The sequence below is a fragment of the Toxotes jaculatrix genome, chromosome 18, assembly GCF_017976425.1.
Source record: "Toxotes jaculatrix isolate fToxJac2 chromosome 18, fToxJac2.pri, whole genome shotgun sequence".
In the NCBI taxonomy this organism is placed as follows: Eukaryota; Metazoa; Chordata; class Actinopteri; family Toxotidae; genus Toxotes; species Toxotes jaculatrix.
In genome coordinates this window covers 18,338,918-18,358,119 of record NC_054411.1, presented here as the reverse complement: position 1 = coordinate 18,358,119, position 19,202 = coordinate 18,338,918, and the positions used below count along the sequence as shown (strand labels likewise).

Genomic DNA, 19,202 nt, shown 5'->3' with positions numbered 1-19,202 from the left:
GTAGACACATGGAGGCGCCATCTGGACCGGAACGCTGCTCCACTCCAGATTGGGGAGTGTGTGCGTGTTTATGTGTGTGTGAATGTAAATCAGAGAAAAAGTGTGCATAAATTTAGTTTTGTGTGTGTGTGCGTCTGCATGCCATTTGTAAATGTGCGTGTTAGTGAGTAAGCATGTCTCGGAGACAGAAGGTGCCTTGTGCGTCGATGACACACCTGAGTGCCTTTAGTCGTGTTTGTTTGGGTCTTATGTTGTTTTTTCCTGCGCTGTCTTCCAGAGACGGTTGAGTCAGGCCTACGGCAGGTGGGACGCCACTCAACAACTCCGTCTCAACAACCGGCCGGATGAAGCGGTTAACGCTGCTACTCGGCAAACCCTCATTGACCCCCCCACTGAGGCCCCCTCCCACCCGCCCGTCTGTGTCTTTCATCGTTTGCTTTCTCTCTCAGGGCTCGACAACAAAATTACAACACCCAAAGCACTTAGCTGAATGTCGCTGACAAATTCACACCGCCTCGGATACTCTCAACAATGTGGTTTTTGGATATGATAATGCACGCAATTACACATTTAAATGTAGCGTATTGTTAGTCAGTCAGTGTACATCAGTATAAGAGTATTGAAGATGTTTTGAATGCACTAGAGATGTCTTTATTCTCCTAGATGTCTGATTTCTTTCACAGATTTACAACAACATCCTTGAGGCAGACAGGCGGTGGATGTTATGGAGCTACTGGGCTACCAAAAGGCTTTGGTAAACCCACAATGGACAACAGCAGACATCTGGTAGAAACACAACCCCACCCAGCGGCAGCATAGCCAGAGAACAAGACACAAGAGAGGGATGGAGAGAAGAGAAGAGAAGAGAAGAGAAGAGAAGAGAAGAGAACAAGAAGAGAAGAGAACAAGAAGAGAAGAGAAGAGAACAAGAAGAGAAGAGAACAAGAAGAGAAGAGAAGAGGAATGGAAAATGCAGAACAGCTCAGAGAGCTCACAGGAAGTGCAAACAGACTTGAATAAAAGGACAGAGAGAGATGTACATAAGTTGAGGGTGGTGTGAGCTGAAGTAGAGCATGTATACACAGTATAATGTTTAATGTTGTTCTAACCATGGTAAGGAAACTGCACTCCATCGCTCTCATGCTTAATCTTCCTCTCCTGCACACTGGCCAAATGGTGCTGCACTGAAAGGCCAAACAGGGGAGAAGGGAAGAGTTAACAATGGAAGAGGGGAGGAGAGAAAAAGACAGAGACAGAGAAAGAGATGGAAAGAATGAGAGAGAGAAAGAGGGGTGGTTAGATAATGGGCAATAGGGGATTTTAATGTTATAGAGTGCAGCAAGTGTCTATTAAATAGTTACATCATTACTGCTGGCAGTATTAAAATGGCAGCATGTGAGTGGGAGTGACGGTTATAAATTGGAGAATGCATGAAAATTTAGCAATTTAACACAATCCCCAAAGTCAAATACTACACCCAAGAGATATACATGAAGTCCATTGTAAATACATTTGACGTGATACCCATCATGATGGTTAAAAGTGCTGTAAGCCAAAGGGTGAATGGATATGATTTAAGAAGTAAATGGGTGGTTACACTGGTGCTGCTCTGCTGCAATACTCAAGAAGACAACACAGAAGCAAACTTGGAAGGTGCAAGAGGAATAATGTAAAAGGAATAGTTTGACATTTTAGGAAATATGCTTTCTTGCTGAGATACCACTCTTTGCACAAAAACCAAAGTGTAAAAACAACAATTCCCCGTCTGTCTGCTGGGGCCAGAAAACAGTTCGTTTGGCTTAGTGCAAAGACTGGAAACAGATACTGGGCAGCCTTTCTGTTCGGTGAGGTAACATATCTAAAGCTCACCAATCAACTTGTTACATCATTTTGTTTTTATCAGTACATGAAGTGTTAGTGAAGAATAAAATCCACACATAGTTTGAAGCTAGCGGTGTCTGCTCGCTTCCAGTCTTTGCACTAAGCTAAGCTAACTGGCTGTAACTTCTTTTTACAGCACAGACATGAGAGCGGTATTGATTTTCCCACATAACTCTAAACAAGAAAGTGAATTAGTTCATTTCCCAAAATGTCTAAAATATGATCTGGTGAGGAACATATAAACATACCATCAAAATACTCTGTTATGTTTGTTTTCTTAATGGCGTTAATCAAAAAGTTAGTAAAAACCTCTTCAACAAAATAAAACACAGAAGAGGGCAGACAATCGTACAAACAAAGTCTGTATAGATTTTGAGAATTTTCTGTGTAATGTTATATCTACATGTGGCTATGACAGTCTCAGACATCACACACACACCACACACACATTCTTGGAGCTAAACTCAATGAATGGTAGAGTTAACGCCATTTGAACTAACTGAACAAACTATATCCATCTCTGCCACTTTTCTCACTGCCAACTCAGACACTAGGGTAAATAGTTTAATGTACTGAGTTTGTGGTCTGATTAAAGGGTCAGTTTACCCAGAACAGAGACAGCACATTTTCACACTGTGACCTAGTGACCGTGCAGATAGTTCTGGTTTGATTAGCTGAGGTTTTGAGATACTGTCAGAGAGAAATCTGCAGAGATGTGGTGCTCATGTAAAAAGTTACACTGGAAAAGCTCAACAGAGTCCTGACCGCTCAGGACAGTCCACAGACCTCACCAGAATACATTTTACATTTTTGGGGGGTTTGAAAATAGTGAAAATTATTCTCAGAAACTAGGACACTGGTTTGTTTCTACACAGAGTTTTTGTTTCACCACAAATGATATTTCATTCACCTCCATGCATATTGGGGTGTTGGTATGAAGTTTCAGTGGTGGAAACCTTTGCAAATAAAATTAATAAATTATCTGCACAGTCAAACCACCAGGAGTAACTAAGAAAATAGATTTTTATGTGTTTTAGGTAAACTGGTCCTTTAAGTCGCCGCTGAGTGTGAGAAAGGATGCTATAACCTGGCTGTGGCAAAATGATGAGCCTAAACCTCAGGTGGGGGCCTTATTAGGTATAAGGATGTAAGATGAGTAAAAGTTGTGAATGGAAGAAGGTGAGAAAGAGAAAGGGATGGGGATGATGAGGGGGGTCATGTAATGAAGAGAGGGGTCAATACAACACAGAAGCAAGGGCTGTGTAGGTGGAAACAGGAGATGGAGGAAGGAGGCAAGCTGTGGTTTCTGGTCCATTTCAAGTCAGATATTAACACATGAAAAAAATATTTGTTGTAAAGTCCCTGAAAACATATCTTCTCAATCAGCTTGTTACTAAGGTTAATGGAATCCTATGTGAACACAGTTTTCCTCCAAAGGTTGAATAATGTTGGTTGTTTCACTTTTCCTCCAGCCCTTTCCTCTAACGTGAAGTGGGTGGGACACATACTTCCATTCACCAATCAGAATTACGCAATATTTGAATCATAATCTCACGTCATTTGAGGGATTGGTTAGTGATGTTGCCAATACTGTCAGTCAGAGCTGATCAAACCACACCCACGCAGTCATGATGAAGAAGATTAGCTCAGTGTTGGCAACTCTTGTGTCCTTTTTTTTTTTTTCCTTCGAAAAAAAAAAAAACACCTGGTGACAAATGCTGTGACTTTCTGAGCTGACCTTAACTCCTTTCCTTTGAAGAGAGTCGCCCATATTTCTCACTTAATGTGCTCTCATGTGGCTGAGGCTCTCTAGACTGACTGTGTTCAGCTTCAGTGAAGGGCGGAGAGCAGCTTCATGTTAAGTCAACCAATCAGCAGCCTGCCAGAAGCATAAATGAGCCGTGAATGAAAGAACCTCACGGCTAATCGCTGATCCCTGTTGTTTGTCTAAGGCCCTCCTTCTCCTTTGTTTTTGTTCTAAATAATTTAATTTGACTATTTAAGTTTTTTTTTTTTTTTTCTAAAATACACACAGTTTCCTAGAGTGAGTTTATTCCAGTGTCTGGATTCTTTCTATTTGTGATACTGTCACAATCTATGAAGCAGCCTACATAAAATGTCTGTAAAGGTACACTTAGATTCAGACAGATGGGATTATAGCAGCTTGAAAAACAATATCTTATATTTAAGCTAGTTAGAGTTATCTAAGTTTAGCCTGACATTTTTTTTTACATTTCTGAAAAGCTTGTGTATATCTAAATTGTTACACACTGACTTCATAAATTTGTAAATTAACGCATGGCATCAAATACATATCTTGTTTAGACTTGTTGAGCAAGCTTTGGCTTCTTTTCACTATTAAACTATTAATAAATAATCACTCAGGATGTTTTTCTGAACTTTAACTGTTTCTTATTATGTAATCATGAATATTTGGAGGAACAGTCCGAGATTCTGAACTTGTTATTGTTATAAACTTGTACTACGAGAGAAGAAAGTTTTCAGGGGCATTAAAATTCAATATAAAGTTAGTGCTGTGCTTAAGGGCCAGCTTCTGACGTGGCCTCCATCAACGCATTAACTTAAAAATCAGTTCAAATTTTGCGCCTGAGTTGATGTGGACCTTGACCCAGCTTCCGGAGAGGCATCTGAAATGCGTGCAGAGTCTGGTGGGGAGGTTATGGCGGGACTACCTGCATCCACATCATTAGGCCAACCGCTGGACTGAGAGCTGCTGCCAGCTGCTGGGGAACGGCCTGAGTAGAAGACATCGTCCACCGGGCTCTCCATCTCACTGTCGTCAATGGACTTGCGCTTGTTGGAGCTGAGAGAAAAAGAAGAGAAGGCAGTTTCTTGAATTCTTGAAGAGGGAGCTGAAGAAGGTGGCTGTTTTTTCCATTTATCTTGAACTTGCATGTTAGCCTTAGTTTCTCACTGAAACTAACTAGCAGTATTGTTTACTTGGGGCTCTAATGAATGCACGCATAGCATTTGTGGGACATGTGAGGACAAATGTGAAGGCTTTTTTTCCCTTGTGTCTGCATAAAAAGTCAGGCATGTGTCTGCATAAAATCAAATATAACAAAAAAAAAAAAATCAGAATGTCAAGATTTCCCTTCAATGTTTTGTTTTCATTTTAGGTTTTAAGGGGGGAGGGGGGCAAAGCAACACAACTGGAGAAAGCAAGACAAACATGAGACCAGAGTTTTTTTCAACATGCAATATCTATAATAGCGTTGTGCGAGAAACCGAGCACAGAATGTGTGCATGGCGATGCTGGAATACATTCCTGTGTGTGTTTGCAGACTCTTATAGACTCATACATCTGTGACCAATAAAATAAAAGGTGGGGGGAGTTGTGAATGTACAGCGATCTAAAATGTTTAAATATGTGTGCGGTTATGTGCATATCTGTGTGACAGCATGCGTGTGTGTCTTTTGTGCCAGTGTGATGCAGGGGTCTGTGTTACATTAGTATCAAGGGAGATATTCTGTAATGAGTGTAACTACCTCCGTGGGAGACTTGCATAAAGCTCCATTTCAGTCCTGCAGCGCAAGATGAGCGGGAGAGAACGACAGAGAGAGAGAGCAAGGGGAAAAACAAAAGACACAAACACAGACAGTGTGACAGACAGACAGATTGGCGGGAAAAGTGAGAGAGAATGAGATGGATTAGCGGTGAATGCAATGGATTAGCGGTGAAGAAGGAAAAAAGGGGGGAGAAAGGGGAAAGAAAGAAAGACCACAATCAAAAAGCAGAGTAAGTAAGCATAAAGCCTTAAGAGGTTACAGAGTTAAGAAATGAAGAGTATTAGTACAGAAAAACTACATTTTAAGCATGGGTGTTTTGTGTGTTTGTATGCGTGCATGTATGTATACCTGGTGGAAGGGGTGGAGGTGATGGAGCGCCGTCCCAGGGTCACCTGGTTGATGTTATAGTATCCAGGGCTGTCCAGGTCAGCCAGGGAGAAGTTGGGGCCGGTCGCTGTAGCCACCGGGGCTAAGGAATGCACACACAGACACACACAGACACACACACACACACATACACACACACACATACACATGACAGAGAAGAATATCAGAAAATTTGCCGCTGCATATGGTAAATAATCACAGCTCTATTTTCATGAGAGGATGCGGCTGGTGTTGTTTTATTATCTCTTATTTTTAACGTGGATCAAAGCATAGCAGTGACCAAAAGATACCATAACCCAAACTAAAAATGCATTAATCCATTTCTCAATATCAGCTCAAGGTTACTCCAAAAAACGATAGAGGCTTTATTCTAATGTGAAGCTTTCAGTTTTATGTCAAATCTATCATAAGGAGCAGTTTGGTGTCCTGGTACAATGCCTCTGTTCTTTTACAAACTAACTTTACACTTATATATATATTAAAGATCAGTGGATCTTCTACCATCTTTCAATACTTTTTGACTTCCCCAGCCTCTCAGCCCCCGTGCAATTAGTTCCTACTAAAGGCATCAAGCTTTAAAAACTGATTCAAAAATGTAGTTAAGTTAAAAAAAATAAATAAATAAAAGCATCACTACTTTCCTAAAACAGCTGCCCACTGTAGGTTTTAGCAAACATTATTCAAACAGGGACAAATTGCAAATTTTGGGGGAACTGTTTTCAACTTAAGACACATTTGGTTCTCTGCTGAGTATTCCCAGAAGTAGGATGGTTTATGTGGGATTGTGTCAAAATAAAACTACAGTCTGTGTATTCATGGTAACAAAGGGACAATGGTGTGGTGTGTTTTTAATAGTTCTGGACAACAATGGAAGAATAATCTGGATCTGGATTTGGTTACACAGACAGTAATTGATATTAGGATCAATTTACTGTTGCTGACGGTCAGAAAAATACAGACTCATACTTTAAAGAGTGATTTAGAATAAATAAATTCTGCCAAAAAAGATGCTACGTGGTGTATGAGAGATGCTACTAGGCCTAAGACTGCTATTGAAGGTGTTATAACAAAGTGATTACGTGTACCCGGACACCTGACAAGGTGTGAGTGTGTTGTCTAGAGATTGATAGGTGAAATTATAGCTGTGACTCACTCTGCGACACGCGGACCAGCTCGGCTACGTTCCACACCCCTGAAGTCACAAAGCAGTCCTGGAAACTCAAGTGGCCTGGGTAAAAGGAGGGAGAAAGAAAAGTGTGAGAGAGAGGACTGCAGGGTAGATGCATATACCAAACATGCATAAAATTACAGGCGCACACAGACATATGCATACACACACATGCAGAGGGAGCTGAAAAACATATGTATGGCGAAGCTCGACACACTGTCAATGTCATCCAGTGGAACCATGTGTTTTCTATGAGATACGACAGGCCTTTGGTTTGGACATGTTCATTTTGTTCACAACACACAGAACTAATCAGGTCCAACAAGAACAATCCCCACACAGACTGCCACATAATGTCTAACGCATTGTGTATTATGCACCTTTTGTATATATCATGCACACTTCAAAGAACATATGTAGGAGTGTATATGTGCATAGTAAGGGATATTCAAGCAGCGATGTATACACACATCCTTCTGCTTCTATCCTTATAGGCGCCTTGCTTTGAGTCCAGTGATACAGTAACCTAAACCTCAAAAAATAAAAAATCTGCTTTATTGCAACATGGGTGCTGGTTTCATATGTTTGATGGAGGAGGATCGCACTTCACACACCTTCTCTCTCGTTCTCGATTGCTTTGCTAGGTGTGATACGAATGACCTTAAAGAGAATCACCCGTGTGCTTGCTCTTTAAAAGGCAGCTATACAGCACAACCGAGACAATGATGAAAGCCAGGCGGCGGACAACCAATCCCTCTGAGCGCTGCAGCGAAGATTTTACATCTTTGGCCTTCGAGTCTATCAGTTATGATTACGTTGTGTTCGCCAAAGCAGTTATTGAGATTACTGGAAACATGGCGATGAGAGACACGATACTAGAAGACGGGTTGCAAAGAAGCTAACAGTTTAGCCAGAGTATCTAAACCAGTTTATCTGGAAGGAAACGCAAACAGCTATAAGCTGAACCAGGAAATTGGCCTGCAAACTGTGATGAATGTTTACAATGGGAAACCTTTTCACTGTGAGTCTTTGCTTTAGCTTGCAAAGAAGTTGGTCTAAAATGGGTGTTTCATTTAAAATCATCTGACTGCTCATCGTTCTTGCCCCGTTTATTATTGGACATAGGCCGATAATAACACTGGCCAAATGTACAGTATGAAAAAGTGACCTGATTTGTATTAAAGAAGGGTCATCCTTTAAAACCTTGTGTCTAACCATCAACCCCTAACTTGAACATGCATCTAAATTTAACCTTAATTTAATCTTTATTTTGCAGTAAACCTAAACTCCTTGTTCTCGTCACTCGTAGAGATGAACTCTCATCTGACTCTTTCCTTTCAGATTTACTAAGTGTTTTAGCTTCTTTAAACTTGTTTTGGTTTCCCAGTCCCCTTCTTTACTGACTGAAGATAGTGGAACATTTAGCTGAGAGCTGGTGGAGACCAAAAACCGAGCTACAATGAGCGCAAATGTTTGACCTAAATTCATCAGGTGGCCAGAAACATGACTCCAAATGAGTGCTAATGTTGCTCTGTATCAGCTGAATGTGTAAACATGCAAACATTTGCTAGCATGTCGGTCAAGGATGAAGGATATGAAGTGAAGGATATCCCAAGCTCCAGGGCTGAGTGAATTTTAAATCCACACCCTTCCTCCCTCCCTTCATTTCATCCCTCTCTCCATCTGTCCATCACTTCTCTCCTCCCGGTTCTCTTCACCTCCTCACCTCTAATTTTTTTTTCACTCCCTCCATTTTCCTCCTGTTCTCCATCTCTCTCTCCTTCACTCCATCCCTGTCCGGGGTTAACCACAGCGGGGACAGCGCATGAGGTCAGTGCTCAGCTCGGCAGCGGCCATGTGGTTCCCATCTTCCAATAACGTCAGTGTGATTTATGAGTGGCCCGCCGCAATCCCAGCACAACCCCCACGCTACAGTACCATCAGCTCTCCTTACCATAATAAACTTAGACCCAACTCTGCTGGGACACACTCACACACAGAGAGGCCTGTATGTAAGGGTAGTGTGTACAGTACTGGCCAAAAGTTTTACAACACCCCCCATTTTTCCAGTTTTTATTCAAATTTTATCAGTTCAAGGGCAGTGAATAACCTTAGAGGTCAGCCGTAATCTGTCCAAGGTAAAATAAAAACTAAAAACAAAAAATTTAATAGAAAACAGGGATGAAGAAATCAGTTAACTTACAGCTTTCTGGCAGCTATGGCAGAAAATGAAGCCTTGAAAATTAATGCAAACAGTTCCTACAACTGACCCAGGTTTAGCTGATGACTTATAAACCCTCTGTCTGTGTTGGAACAAACTGTGTTACTACAGCCTCTGATGCTTTATTAGGACAATACTGTGCTGCAGAAAGTAGGACTGTATGTTTCTATCAGAGGAGAGAAAGGCAGTAACAGAGGAAGACAGACTGGTTGGTCAGAGCTTCATCCTACAGCAAGATAACAGAACTTTAGAAGAACAAAACCAGACAGTTCTGTTCTCCAATTGTTGATTTGTTCTAAGGTTTAATTTCATCACTGAGACACTGAAATACATATATTTAAATAACAGCTGGAAAATGGAGGTGTTCTAAATCTTTTACCCAGCAGTGTATATACTGTACGCGCATGTGTGTTTCTGTCTGGACAGATGTGCCTGCATGCACATGTATACCAAATGTTTTTAAGCAAGCTGGTGTCTGTGTGCAAAGACATACTTGCAAACTTACCATTTGGTGGGGGTTTGACGTCTGTGTCTCCTTGCTGGTTTGAGTTGTCTGATTGTCCTGATTGTTCTGAAAGACAGAATAAAAGAGAAAGAGAGACGGTTAGCCAGGTGGACAGATGTCTGGACACTACTCAAGGTGAGGGGGCAGGTTAGCATCAGAGGGAACGCTTCAACAACTGGATGGGAAATGGCGCCTTCTTTCATTCTTTCCACTGAGGAGAGACAGACATGGTTCTGAGATTAAAGATGGGTGCATATTTCTGCTCAGGTTGAACCTCAGTTGAAAGTCATAAAATGGCAACTCAAAAGGTTAATTTCCTTACTTCTGGACTGTGTCATGATGGGAAAATCACTTTTCTAACTTACTAGAGACTGTGTCAAGGAAGAATTCAGGTTTTAATGTCTTTTATGTTTTTTTTTCTAAAAAACCTCTTCTGTCCTTTTCTATTCCTTTCTTTCAGGGCCTCACACCCTTTCAAATGTACACAGTATTTTAGTTAAGGCCTTAGTGTAGGTTGGGTAAAGTGTTAGAGGCCCCAAGAGACCTCACCTTCTCCAATGTTGATTCGTAAGTTGAGGTGTACTTGCACAATGTGCATTTTTGGGTTCTCGGCATTGTTTGGATTGCATCGCCTGTGTGTTTAGCTTAATGTCTATAGGGGCAGGCAGGCAGAGAGCTGCCTGCTTCAGCTAGTTTTTTTTGGCTGCCGGCTGCCATTCTTCCTCAGATGAGTAATGCAGCCTTGTAGAGTTTTATGGTTGTATCATATATACCATTCAGGCCAATTACCCCACAGCACTGAAGCTTTAAGGCCATCCTGGGCCAAGTGTCCCTAGCCAGAACGTGGCCCCCTTGCAGCCAGTACTAGGCCCCCCAATCTCTACGTCTTCTGAGCCCAAATCAGCGTCCTAATCTTGGGTGGCATTAGTGCGCTACATGCCAGCAAACTGCTGCACTATTCAGCCTGTCCGTCCGTTGCCAAAACCCGGAAAACAAAAAGAGACAAACGAAATCACCTCATCACTCCGGGTCAAAAAGAAGAGGGAAAACACACAGGGCTAGAGTTTCTTTTTTCACACAACACTCGTCCCTCATTTTGCGGGAGCGAGAGTCCATCTTCATGTCTTTCTCCCTCAATTCCTCTCACACTCGTTCTGTCTCTGCTTCTCTTTCTCTCTCGTGCTGTCGCTCTGTGGAATCCTGGCAGCCATCTTAGCGCTTGGCAGCCATCTTAGCTTTGGCGGTACCCATGCATTCCTGCTAGCTGACGGCACACCCACACACACACACACACACATACACACACACAAACAGACACACATGCTTGCAAAGCACACTTTCTCTCACACACAGACCCAATGGTCTTAAAGATAAAAAGACCTACAGAGGATATGCAATGCTAATGGACTGAAGATAAAGCCACTGGGATGTTTGTCTGAAATCCTGTGTGTGTTGTGTTGCCTGCTCTAATAGTGTGTTATAGAGAGTGTATGAAGTAAATAAAAATGAGAGATCATCCCAGATGTCAGATTGACTCATAAAGTAGAAGGGAAGACGGAAACGGGAAAATAGGGAAATTGTTCAAGGCAAATAAGGCGATCGTGTAAGAAGAACCAAGAACAAATGAAGCCCAGGGCCTCTCTTATCGTGGAGCTAACCCCAACAGTCCCGATCATGAATTCCACTACAAGCACAAACAGTTGAAAACCGTTTAAACCTGTATGCCTCTGAAAAATCTCCACTATGTGACAGTTTCCGAGCCAAAATTCAGTGCCTAGTTGTCATGACAACAGGGATGGCACACCACAGTTAAAATCCCTAATGATGAGTGGTTGTTGAAGCCTGTGTGTGCATATGTGTCGCTGTTTGGCCTGGCAATTAGTTCGAATGAAGATAATAATATAGCCTACTGGCATGGGCTCAATGTGTTGTTTTGTTTAAGTATTTCTTGGCACCAAACAGACTGGCGGCCGCTGTGCTACACTATAATGAGGCTGACTTTCTACTATATCAGTCTTTCTGCATTTTAAGGTGTTAAATACATTCTAGTTACATTATTAAAAACATTTTCAAAGTCGACTTTCATAACTTTTCCCTTTTCTTGGAAACATGTGAGCAGGAACTGATCTCTAAAAGTTGTTAGAGGTATTACGCTTGACTGTTCTCTGCCAAACTGATCTGTCTTTAATTGGAAATTGTAAAATATGGGCATAATCATATACTATGTGAGATATGGTGTGATGAAGCTCAAGACAGTTTTTTTTTTTTTTTAAGAAAATAATTCCATAGATGAGCTTGTCGATCATTGCATGCTGCCATGTAAGTCAAATGATCTTTGTCTACAATACTGGTTCCTGACATTTTCGGCTTGTGGGCCCTTAAAATGAAGCAACGTCTAATCTGGACTCTTCTTGACTGAAATACTTGATTAATTTGAACGATTTTAGAGACCTGAAGAGGTGAAGGTATGTAGTATGTCACCTAAAGACAAGCTGTTATGGCTAACAGGTTAGAAAACACCTTCCGATCTGGTTCTTAACTGCTGCTATAAATGCTCCGCTCTGCTCACCAGCGAGTTGCTAACATTGTTTTTCTGTTGTCTTGTGCTCAGCCGGTCGTGTACCGTGGGTTTGTAGAGCGTTTGCACGGACAACAGCTGCTCGTTGATTAGAAACAAGGCTGAGGAGAACAGTGAGAGTGAACCAAATCAGTACAGCAGCTGTAGGTCGGAACAGCCAAAACAAAGATGCTCAAAGAGACTATAATGTTCATACAGCTAAGGTTGGTTGATGATTCTCTGCTGATTTCTCACTGTGATTGATACCCTGCACATTACACACAGTCATTTCAACCATAGGGTATTGCTGTGATATTTATTTTCAGAACTCACCTTTTCTCTTTGTACATTACTCCCCACTATAAAGTGAACAAAGCCCTAACTTTAAACCACCACTGGATCTCGGAAGAAGAAGCAGTGCTATCTTCTGGTTATGAAACATTTTCTGAATGTGCCTGATAATTTTTCAACTGATGTGGAAAATTCTGATGCATCTGTAGACAGGAACAAAACTCTGCTACTGCCCATGGAAACATTATGAAACATATCTGCTGTTTCGATTTATCCTAATGCATTGGGTCATTCTTTGTACTTTATTTGTGTGCAGAAATCTGTTTTCCCATGCTCTGCCGATTCTAATAAAGTAATAGAAAAATTGCCAACTTGGGAACTTCTGGCTCGTACATCTATCACAATCTCCTCGGTGTGTCTGGCACTGATTCCATACAAGTCATTGAATGTATGTATATGTTTGTTTGTATTTGATATATATGGAATCGTTTTTTTATTTCTACATGCACATGTGTATATAAAGAGGTTTCTGTGTGTGTAATGCTTGGCACAGTTATAAGCATTCATATAAATCTATATATATTGTGTGTGTGCACACAGTAAGTGCCCAGAGGTCCCTGTACAGTAATGTGAGAGAGTGTGGGGAGGGCGGGGGTGGTGGGGGTTGCATCAAAAGGGCGAGAGATACTCTACTGTTGCTGTGAACAATAGAGAGGCTGTGTATTATTATTATTATTATCCCTCTGCTCCTGCTGATGCTCTGTAGACCACCAGCAGAGAGAAATCACTGCCAGCAGGCCACTCATCCCCACAGAACCCTGTGTGCACACCCACACCTAGAACGCACACACACAAACACACAAAGACACAGGCTGGGGTACATGTAACCACATTTATCAATGCACTGGTTCAAATGCCTGCACGTGCACACACCACACATGGATACACATGCTTCCAAAACACAAACATGCTCTTACACACACACACACAAACACACACGTTTAAACACAGATGAATCACCCTTATCTCCTGCGCACAGTCGCCCCAAGGCCCCCTGCACACGCCCCGCCTGAGATAATACAGCGCAGACACACACAGGCCATCAAATACACCATGCTATCGCTCAAATCACACGCGCACAAAGACATACACAGACACAGTGAGTTCATTTGGTTGCTTGGTCAGTATACAGTAAGTGCTGATGTACTCCTGCAAGTGTGTACACAAAAGTTAACACTGGCTGTACATTTATCACACTGCAGATGCAGACGGGAGAATAACTCACACGCAGGCTAATGTACACACACTCAAAGTCACACTTACTTCATCACGCCATTCATCATACACACAGACACAAAAACAATACACTGCATATGCACATGGGTTCAAATCATTTAGAGACACTTGAATGTAAAATTACATACAGATGCTCACTGGCCAAGTACACAGGCAGCCATTGCCAGTGCTAATGGACTCATTTACTGTGCGCATATTCATATATGAGTGCACGCTGCACACTTTTCGCTAATTTACTGAACAGCTTAGAGTGTTTGTTTGTGCATCACAAGCACGCATGAGCAAACAGGCCCTCTGTATTCTAATGTGCACTAAATGAAGGGGGTTTTTCAGCCTGATGACAGACTGTAAAATCAACATCACCAGATCAACACTGGAGATTAAATACAACAGCTCTGGTTGTTAAACTTGACTATGGGATGGAAGTCAGTCCAGCATGGTTATGAATCAGTTATTCTCATAATCAGTGTTAACATCTCCCTCAAAATAGAAACGTCAATATGCATTCATTTTAGTCCCATGGATCTGCCTGCTCTGTAGTGATTCCTCTGATAAATAAAAAAAAATGTACCCCAGACCAGATTCACGCCACGTCATTATTTGTTAGCCAGAATAGGAGGCGGGTAAAATATACAAACACAACAGCTGCCCAGATGTACCTAAAATATCTCAGATTTATGTGTGTAATTCTGCATCATCAGTGTGTGTGTGTGTGCGTGTGTGTGGTAGGATGTGTGACTGAGGAGAACTGTGCAAAGAGCAAAGTGTCTAAGCACCAGAACCAACTGCTACAGTAGAATGAGCCTCCACACTGTAATACAGCAGCAGAGGATTTAAAGGATAATTTCAGTTTATTACAGCTTGGGTCTTATTATATTATTTTGGTAGTTTTTACCATCGTTTTTTGAAAGTAATAATAACATTAGACTGACCAATGTAATTGCTGAGATCTGGGAACATGGGGATATTTAAAAAAAAAAAAAAAAAAAAGTCCATGAGCGGTCAGCCACATGGATGAGTCTCTACTACAAGTAAATGTGTCTTTTTAGGTATTTTAGTACTTTTATTTTGAGGAATAACATATGACACAAAAAGCTGTGTGTGTGGAAGGGGATGTTTCAGGGAACAGTGTGACATTTTCGGGAAAAATGATTATTTTCTTTCTTGCTATGACTTAGATGAGAAGCATTTAAATCATTTAAAGGAGCAGTCAGGAGTTTTAGTATAGCACCTCTGAAAGTGTAGGATCCAGGGATTTTGGAGCTTGATCCACAGTAGAGACTGGAAGTCAAGATATCTCAGCCTCTGTGGCAGCAATTTGTAAAGACCCCAAACTTTACAGAGGTGAAATACTAAGTCTCTGGAGAGCCCCATACATGGAGTAAAATGTTCGTATCTGTTTTACAAGAAATGGTGCCATGTTTGTATCCTAGGATCTGCGGGGAAAACAACGGTGGGAAAATGCCCCGAACTGTCTCTTCTAACTCGAACCACTGCTGAAAGTTCCCCTGGGAAAAGCATTTGTGCTCCGACTGCTAAAAGAAGCTACTACAGACCAGCAATAGAAGACGGCAGCAGTGAGAGCGTAGCAGCTATTAATGCGGACATGACACAGGGCATGTTTAAACATATACAACTGCACAGATTGAACTGTCGCTATAGCTGCAGCCTACAACCCGTGACCCCTTTGACTCTGTCTCTCTGTCTCCACCCTCTGTGCGCTGTGTCATTTAAGGATAGCTCCGCAGACATGGTTCAGTTCACAGTCAAATGATAGGGGCCTCTTCCTCCAACTGCTCGAGAGCTCTGCGGACAAATCTAGCACTGTTCTCTCCCTCTTCATCTCCGTCTCGCCTCTGCCTCTCCCTTTCACTCTCTCATGCCGTGAACCCCCCCCGCCTCAGCTGCCCTGACTTCGGTCTGTATGAGCCATCCAAACCCTGTCATTCCTGGTGGAGCGTGTGGGTACCAGCAACAGCTAAGTCTCAGGCTCGGGGTTAATGTGGGAATGCAGCTGTGGTGTTGTGTCCATACATCTCTATCCAGATGTGATGGAGGCAGCCCTGATTGGATTGCAGTGCACATACATAGAACATGCTAAATATAATGTAGCATGTATGCATGACTGCATGCTGATGGAAGACGGATGTAAAGCAGAAGGTATACAGTCAAACTGCACTGACTGACTTATACACACACACACACACGCACACACACAGGAGTATGTTTCATTTTAAGTATATGGGTGCACAGTCTCACCCCCACCCCCCACCATCCACCAGCCTCTGGATAAAGAAACCAAACAGCCTCCCCAATTGGGTTTCGCTTAAGAGGTTTATCAGTATGTTGCTAAACATTCTGACCTTTTTTTTAATCTTTAATGCGCTTAAAATGTTCCAAACCCTCCTAATCCCCACGGCTATCCCACACAGATGTTCACTCGGCTCTTTTATTGGACTTCATTTTATCCTTTTTTTCTTCTTCTTCTCCTCCTCCTCCTCCACCACCTCCTTCATCCGCTCCAACCCCCCCCACCCACGTTTTCATCCGCTGATTCGTTTTTCCAGTTTTTGAAAACTACTCATCGCCCTCTGATCAACCCCCAACAACCCCTGTATTTCAATCCTCTACAAGCAAAGCTCATTCTGAGCCTGGTGTTTAAGCCAGTGGTTCTTATTGGACACTGTTGCAGTTGGAGAGTTGCGATGGTACAGTATAGATCTGCCCTGTGAATGACCCCGGCTCGCTGTGGCCACCTGTAGGTTCAGAGGAATGAACAACAGTTGTGACCAGACACCACTTCCTCCAAAGGTGCCCCTGAATATTTCATGGGAATTACTTTGATTAGATAATGCACAGTGGAGTGTAACAAGATAGTAACAGGGGATGTGATGAACAATGTGGTTATACAGCGTTCCTGCAGAGCAAATAGGACATGCAGAACAGCTGTTTCAGCTGCTCCACACTGAGTCACCCACTTCAGCCATCGCCCTTTCATTTACTTATGTTCTAACATAAAAATGTCTTCAGTTATCTGTGTTTTTTTGTCACATTTAGGAGGTTCCAACAATGGAAATAAAGATTAAATCTGAAAGTGATCCACTGCAACAGGATTTGGTGTTCAGAAGTGTGGGGACATCAGAAGGTTAAATAACAAAACAAAAACATATATATACAGTATGTATATATACAGTATATACAGAACTACAGTATACAGAAGGTCGTTGTCAGGGTGGAAGGGTGAATTTGTGGCCGATCACATGCCTCCCTGATGGTACAGCATGATGGATACTAGGTAGTTTAGTTTTTAATCCTACTTAGTTTATTTTTTTTATGCAGGAATCATGTTGCATCTGCATATTCTGTGTAACATTTTCCCTCTTTTACTCCCAAAAAAACATGAGCAAGAAGCAAGAAAACGTGTAAACTGGAAAAGGATACAACGAAAAAGGGCATGTATGACCAACAAAACAAACTAACAAGAATCTATTTTTTTTTAATCCAAAGACACACAGGAGGAGCGGGTAGGACAGGGACTTTTTTTTTTAAGTGATTGGGACATACATATACAGATCCATTGATGGCATTTATTAAAAAAAAGAAAGAAAAAAAAAGAAAGAAAGAAAGAAAGAAAGAAAGAAAGAAAGAGAAAGAAAAGAAAAACAGCCTCAAATTAGCCAAGTTTGCTGAGTGACTTATGTCAGCACATGATGTTATGTTCAGGTTTTAAAATGAAAAATGCCTGCACCCTTATAAAACGACTCTGTGTTCTGGGCCCATTTACTGTCAATGGAGCAGCTCGTTTCTGCTTACAAATCAGGACCGAGCTTTCAAAGACTGAAAGAATAACACTCAGGATTTTCTCTTTTAGGATGGATTTTCCCTTCAGCTATTTTTGGCGCTTTCCTGGGAAGTTTATTTGGCTTCTATATCCACACCCTACCTATTAAAACCAGCAGCTTCAAACTCTGGCAATTCCTCCAGCACGATGGCGGTGTCAACAAAATAGCAGTTCCAGGCTAGTGGGCTTGCAAATTCCCATCTTTCTGATCCACTGAAACATCAGTCCAAGTCTATATAATCAATCTTTGTCCTCACATTCTGTTTAGAAGTGACAATGGTGCATCTCCATGTAGTTCAGTGAATGTCTGGTATGTAACTCCATGTGACAGCGCAGCATGGGGCGATGTGATTAATTGTGAAATGTGTTTTCTGTGCTGGTAGTGCTGAAGTGTGAATGTGTGGGCGTGAGACTATAAATACATCACTCGGTGGCTATTGATGTGTGACTGTGTCTTATATATGTTTATGATAGTGTATACGTGCAAAAATTTCTGGAGAGCACATGTTGAGGCACAGTTGGAGATAAGCGTGTAAACATCTGTGACTGACAGGCTGAGCAGCGGAGTGTGGGAGGGAGACGCCGTTCTTTTATTAAAGCACGTAAGCATGCGTGTGCATCAGCATGTATAACGGTTCGTGGGAGTATTTGCACGTGCATGCTCCCTGCGAGTCTGTGTCTATACAGTATGTGGGAAAGTTCAATAAATCGAGAGAGATAATTCTGTGTTAGATGCACATCTGTGTTTTTTTTTGTGTGCATGTTTGTGTGTGTGTGTGTGTGTGTGAGTGTGTGTGTGCACTGCGTGGCCGCCTGGCCCGAGCCCTGTGCCAGCAAGGAGCAGGTGTGGGGAGGCAGCCCTGCATTGCCCGTTGCCCATCTGCGTGGCCGTCTGTGTGCCGCCTGCGCCCTCTCTGTGCCAACGCCACACAGAGCCGGAGAGCCAGGGGGTGAGAGGGGGGTGAGAAGGGGTGAGAGGGGCCTAAAGGGAATCAACCATGGGAGAGAGAGGAGGGCAGGGGGTAGAAGGATGGAGGGGTTGTGGGGATTGGGGGGCAACCTGGCTGGCTGCCCATGTACAACCCCCACCTCCCTCCCCTCTCCCTCTGCCCTGTTTCTTTTATCTTTTATCTGTGCCTATGCTGATGAGCTGTGATGTACAGGGAGAGATCGACAGGGAGGGAGGAAAAGGGAGACACAGACAGAGAAAAGTCTCTTTTACTTCCCCGTGTGTTCTCATGGTAGTAAACTGCTTTCTGTGCAGCAAGTTTGTAAGAAAAAAAAACTAACAAAAACAACTGACATGAGTTTGGTGTTCAAAGCTGTGATTGTCATTCGGTCAGAAAGCAATGCTGACTTCCTTAATTTTGCTTTCCCACCTTGTATCTTTCATTTAAACATCTATATCATCATATTTCAAATGAACACATGTAAGTGAAAATGAATGTGGAGAGGTGTCGTTGCTCCATTTGGCCAGCAGATGTCACTTGTTGGCAGTGGGGGGCACAATGCAGCAACACATGC

General features: G+C 42.3%; 1 protein-coding gene across 8 annotated transcripts in view; it reads right to left on the bottom strand.

Moving 5' to 3' along the window:
* The window catches only part of nfixb (nuclear factor I/Xb), a 129,982-nt gene that overhangs the window by 21,085 nt on the left and 89,695 nt on the right, over positions 1–19,202 (bottom strand). For 5 of the 8 annotated variants that reach the window (XM_041062480.1, XM_041062482.1, XM_041062483.1 and 2 more), the window contains 5 exons: positions 9,694–9,759; positions 6,953–7,027; positions 5,761–5,881; positions 4,575–4,705; positions 1,110–1,184 (listed from right to left, as the gene is read on the bottom strand). In XM_041062480.1, the coding sequence (XP_040918414.1) occupies positions 1,110–1,184; positions 4,575–4,705; positions 5,761–5,881; positions 6,953–7,027; positions 9,694–9,759 (468 nt within the window). The remainder of the gene's footprint in view (positions 1–1,109; positions 1,185–4,574; positions 4,706–5,760; positions 5,882–6,952; positions 7,028–9,693; positions 9,760–19,202) is intronic. The other 3 variants (XM_041062484.1, XM_041062479.1, XM_041062485.1) reach the window with 1 other exon arrangement.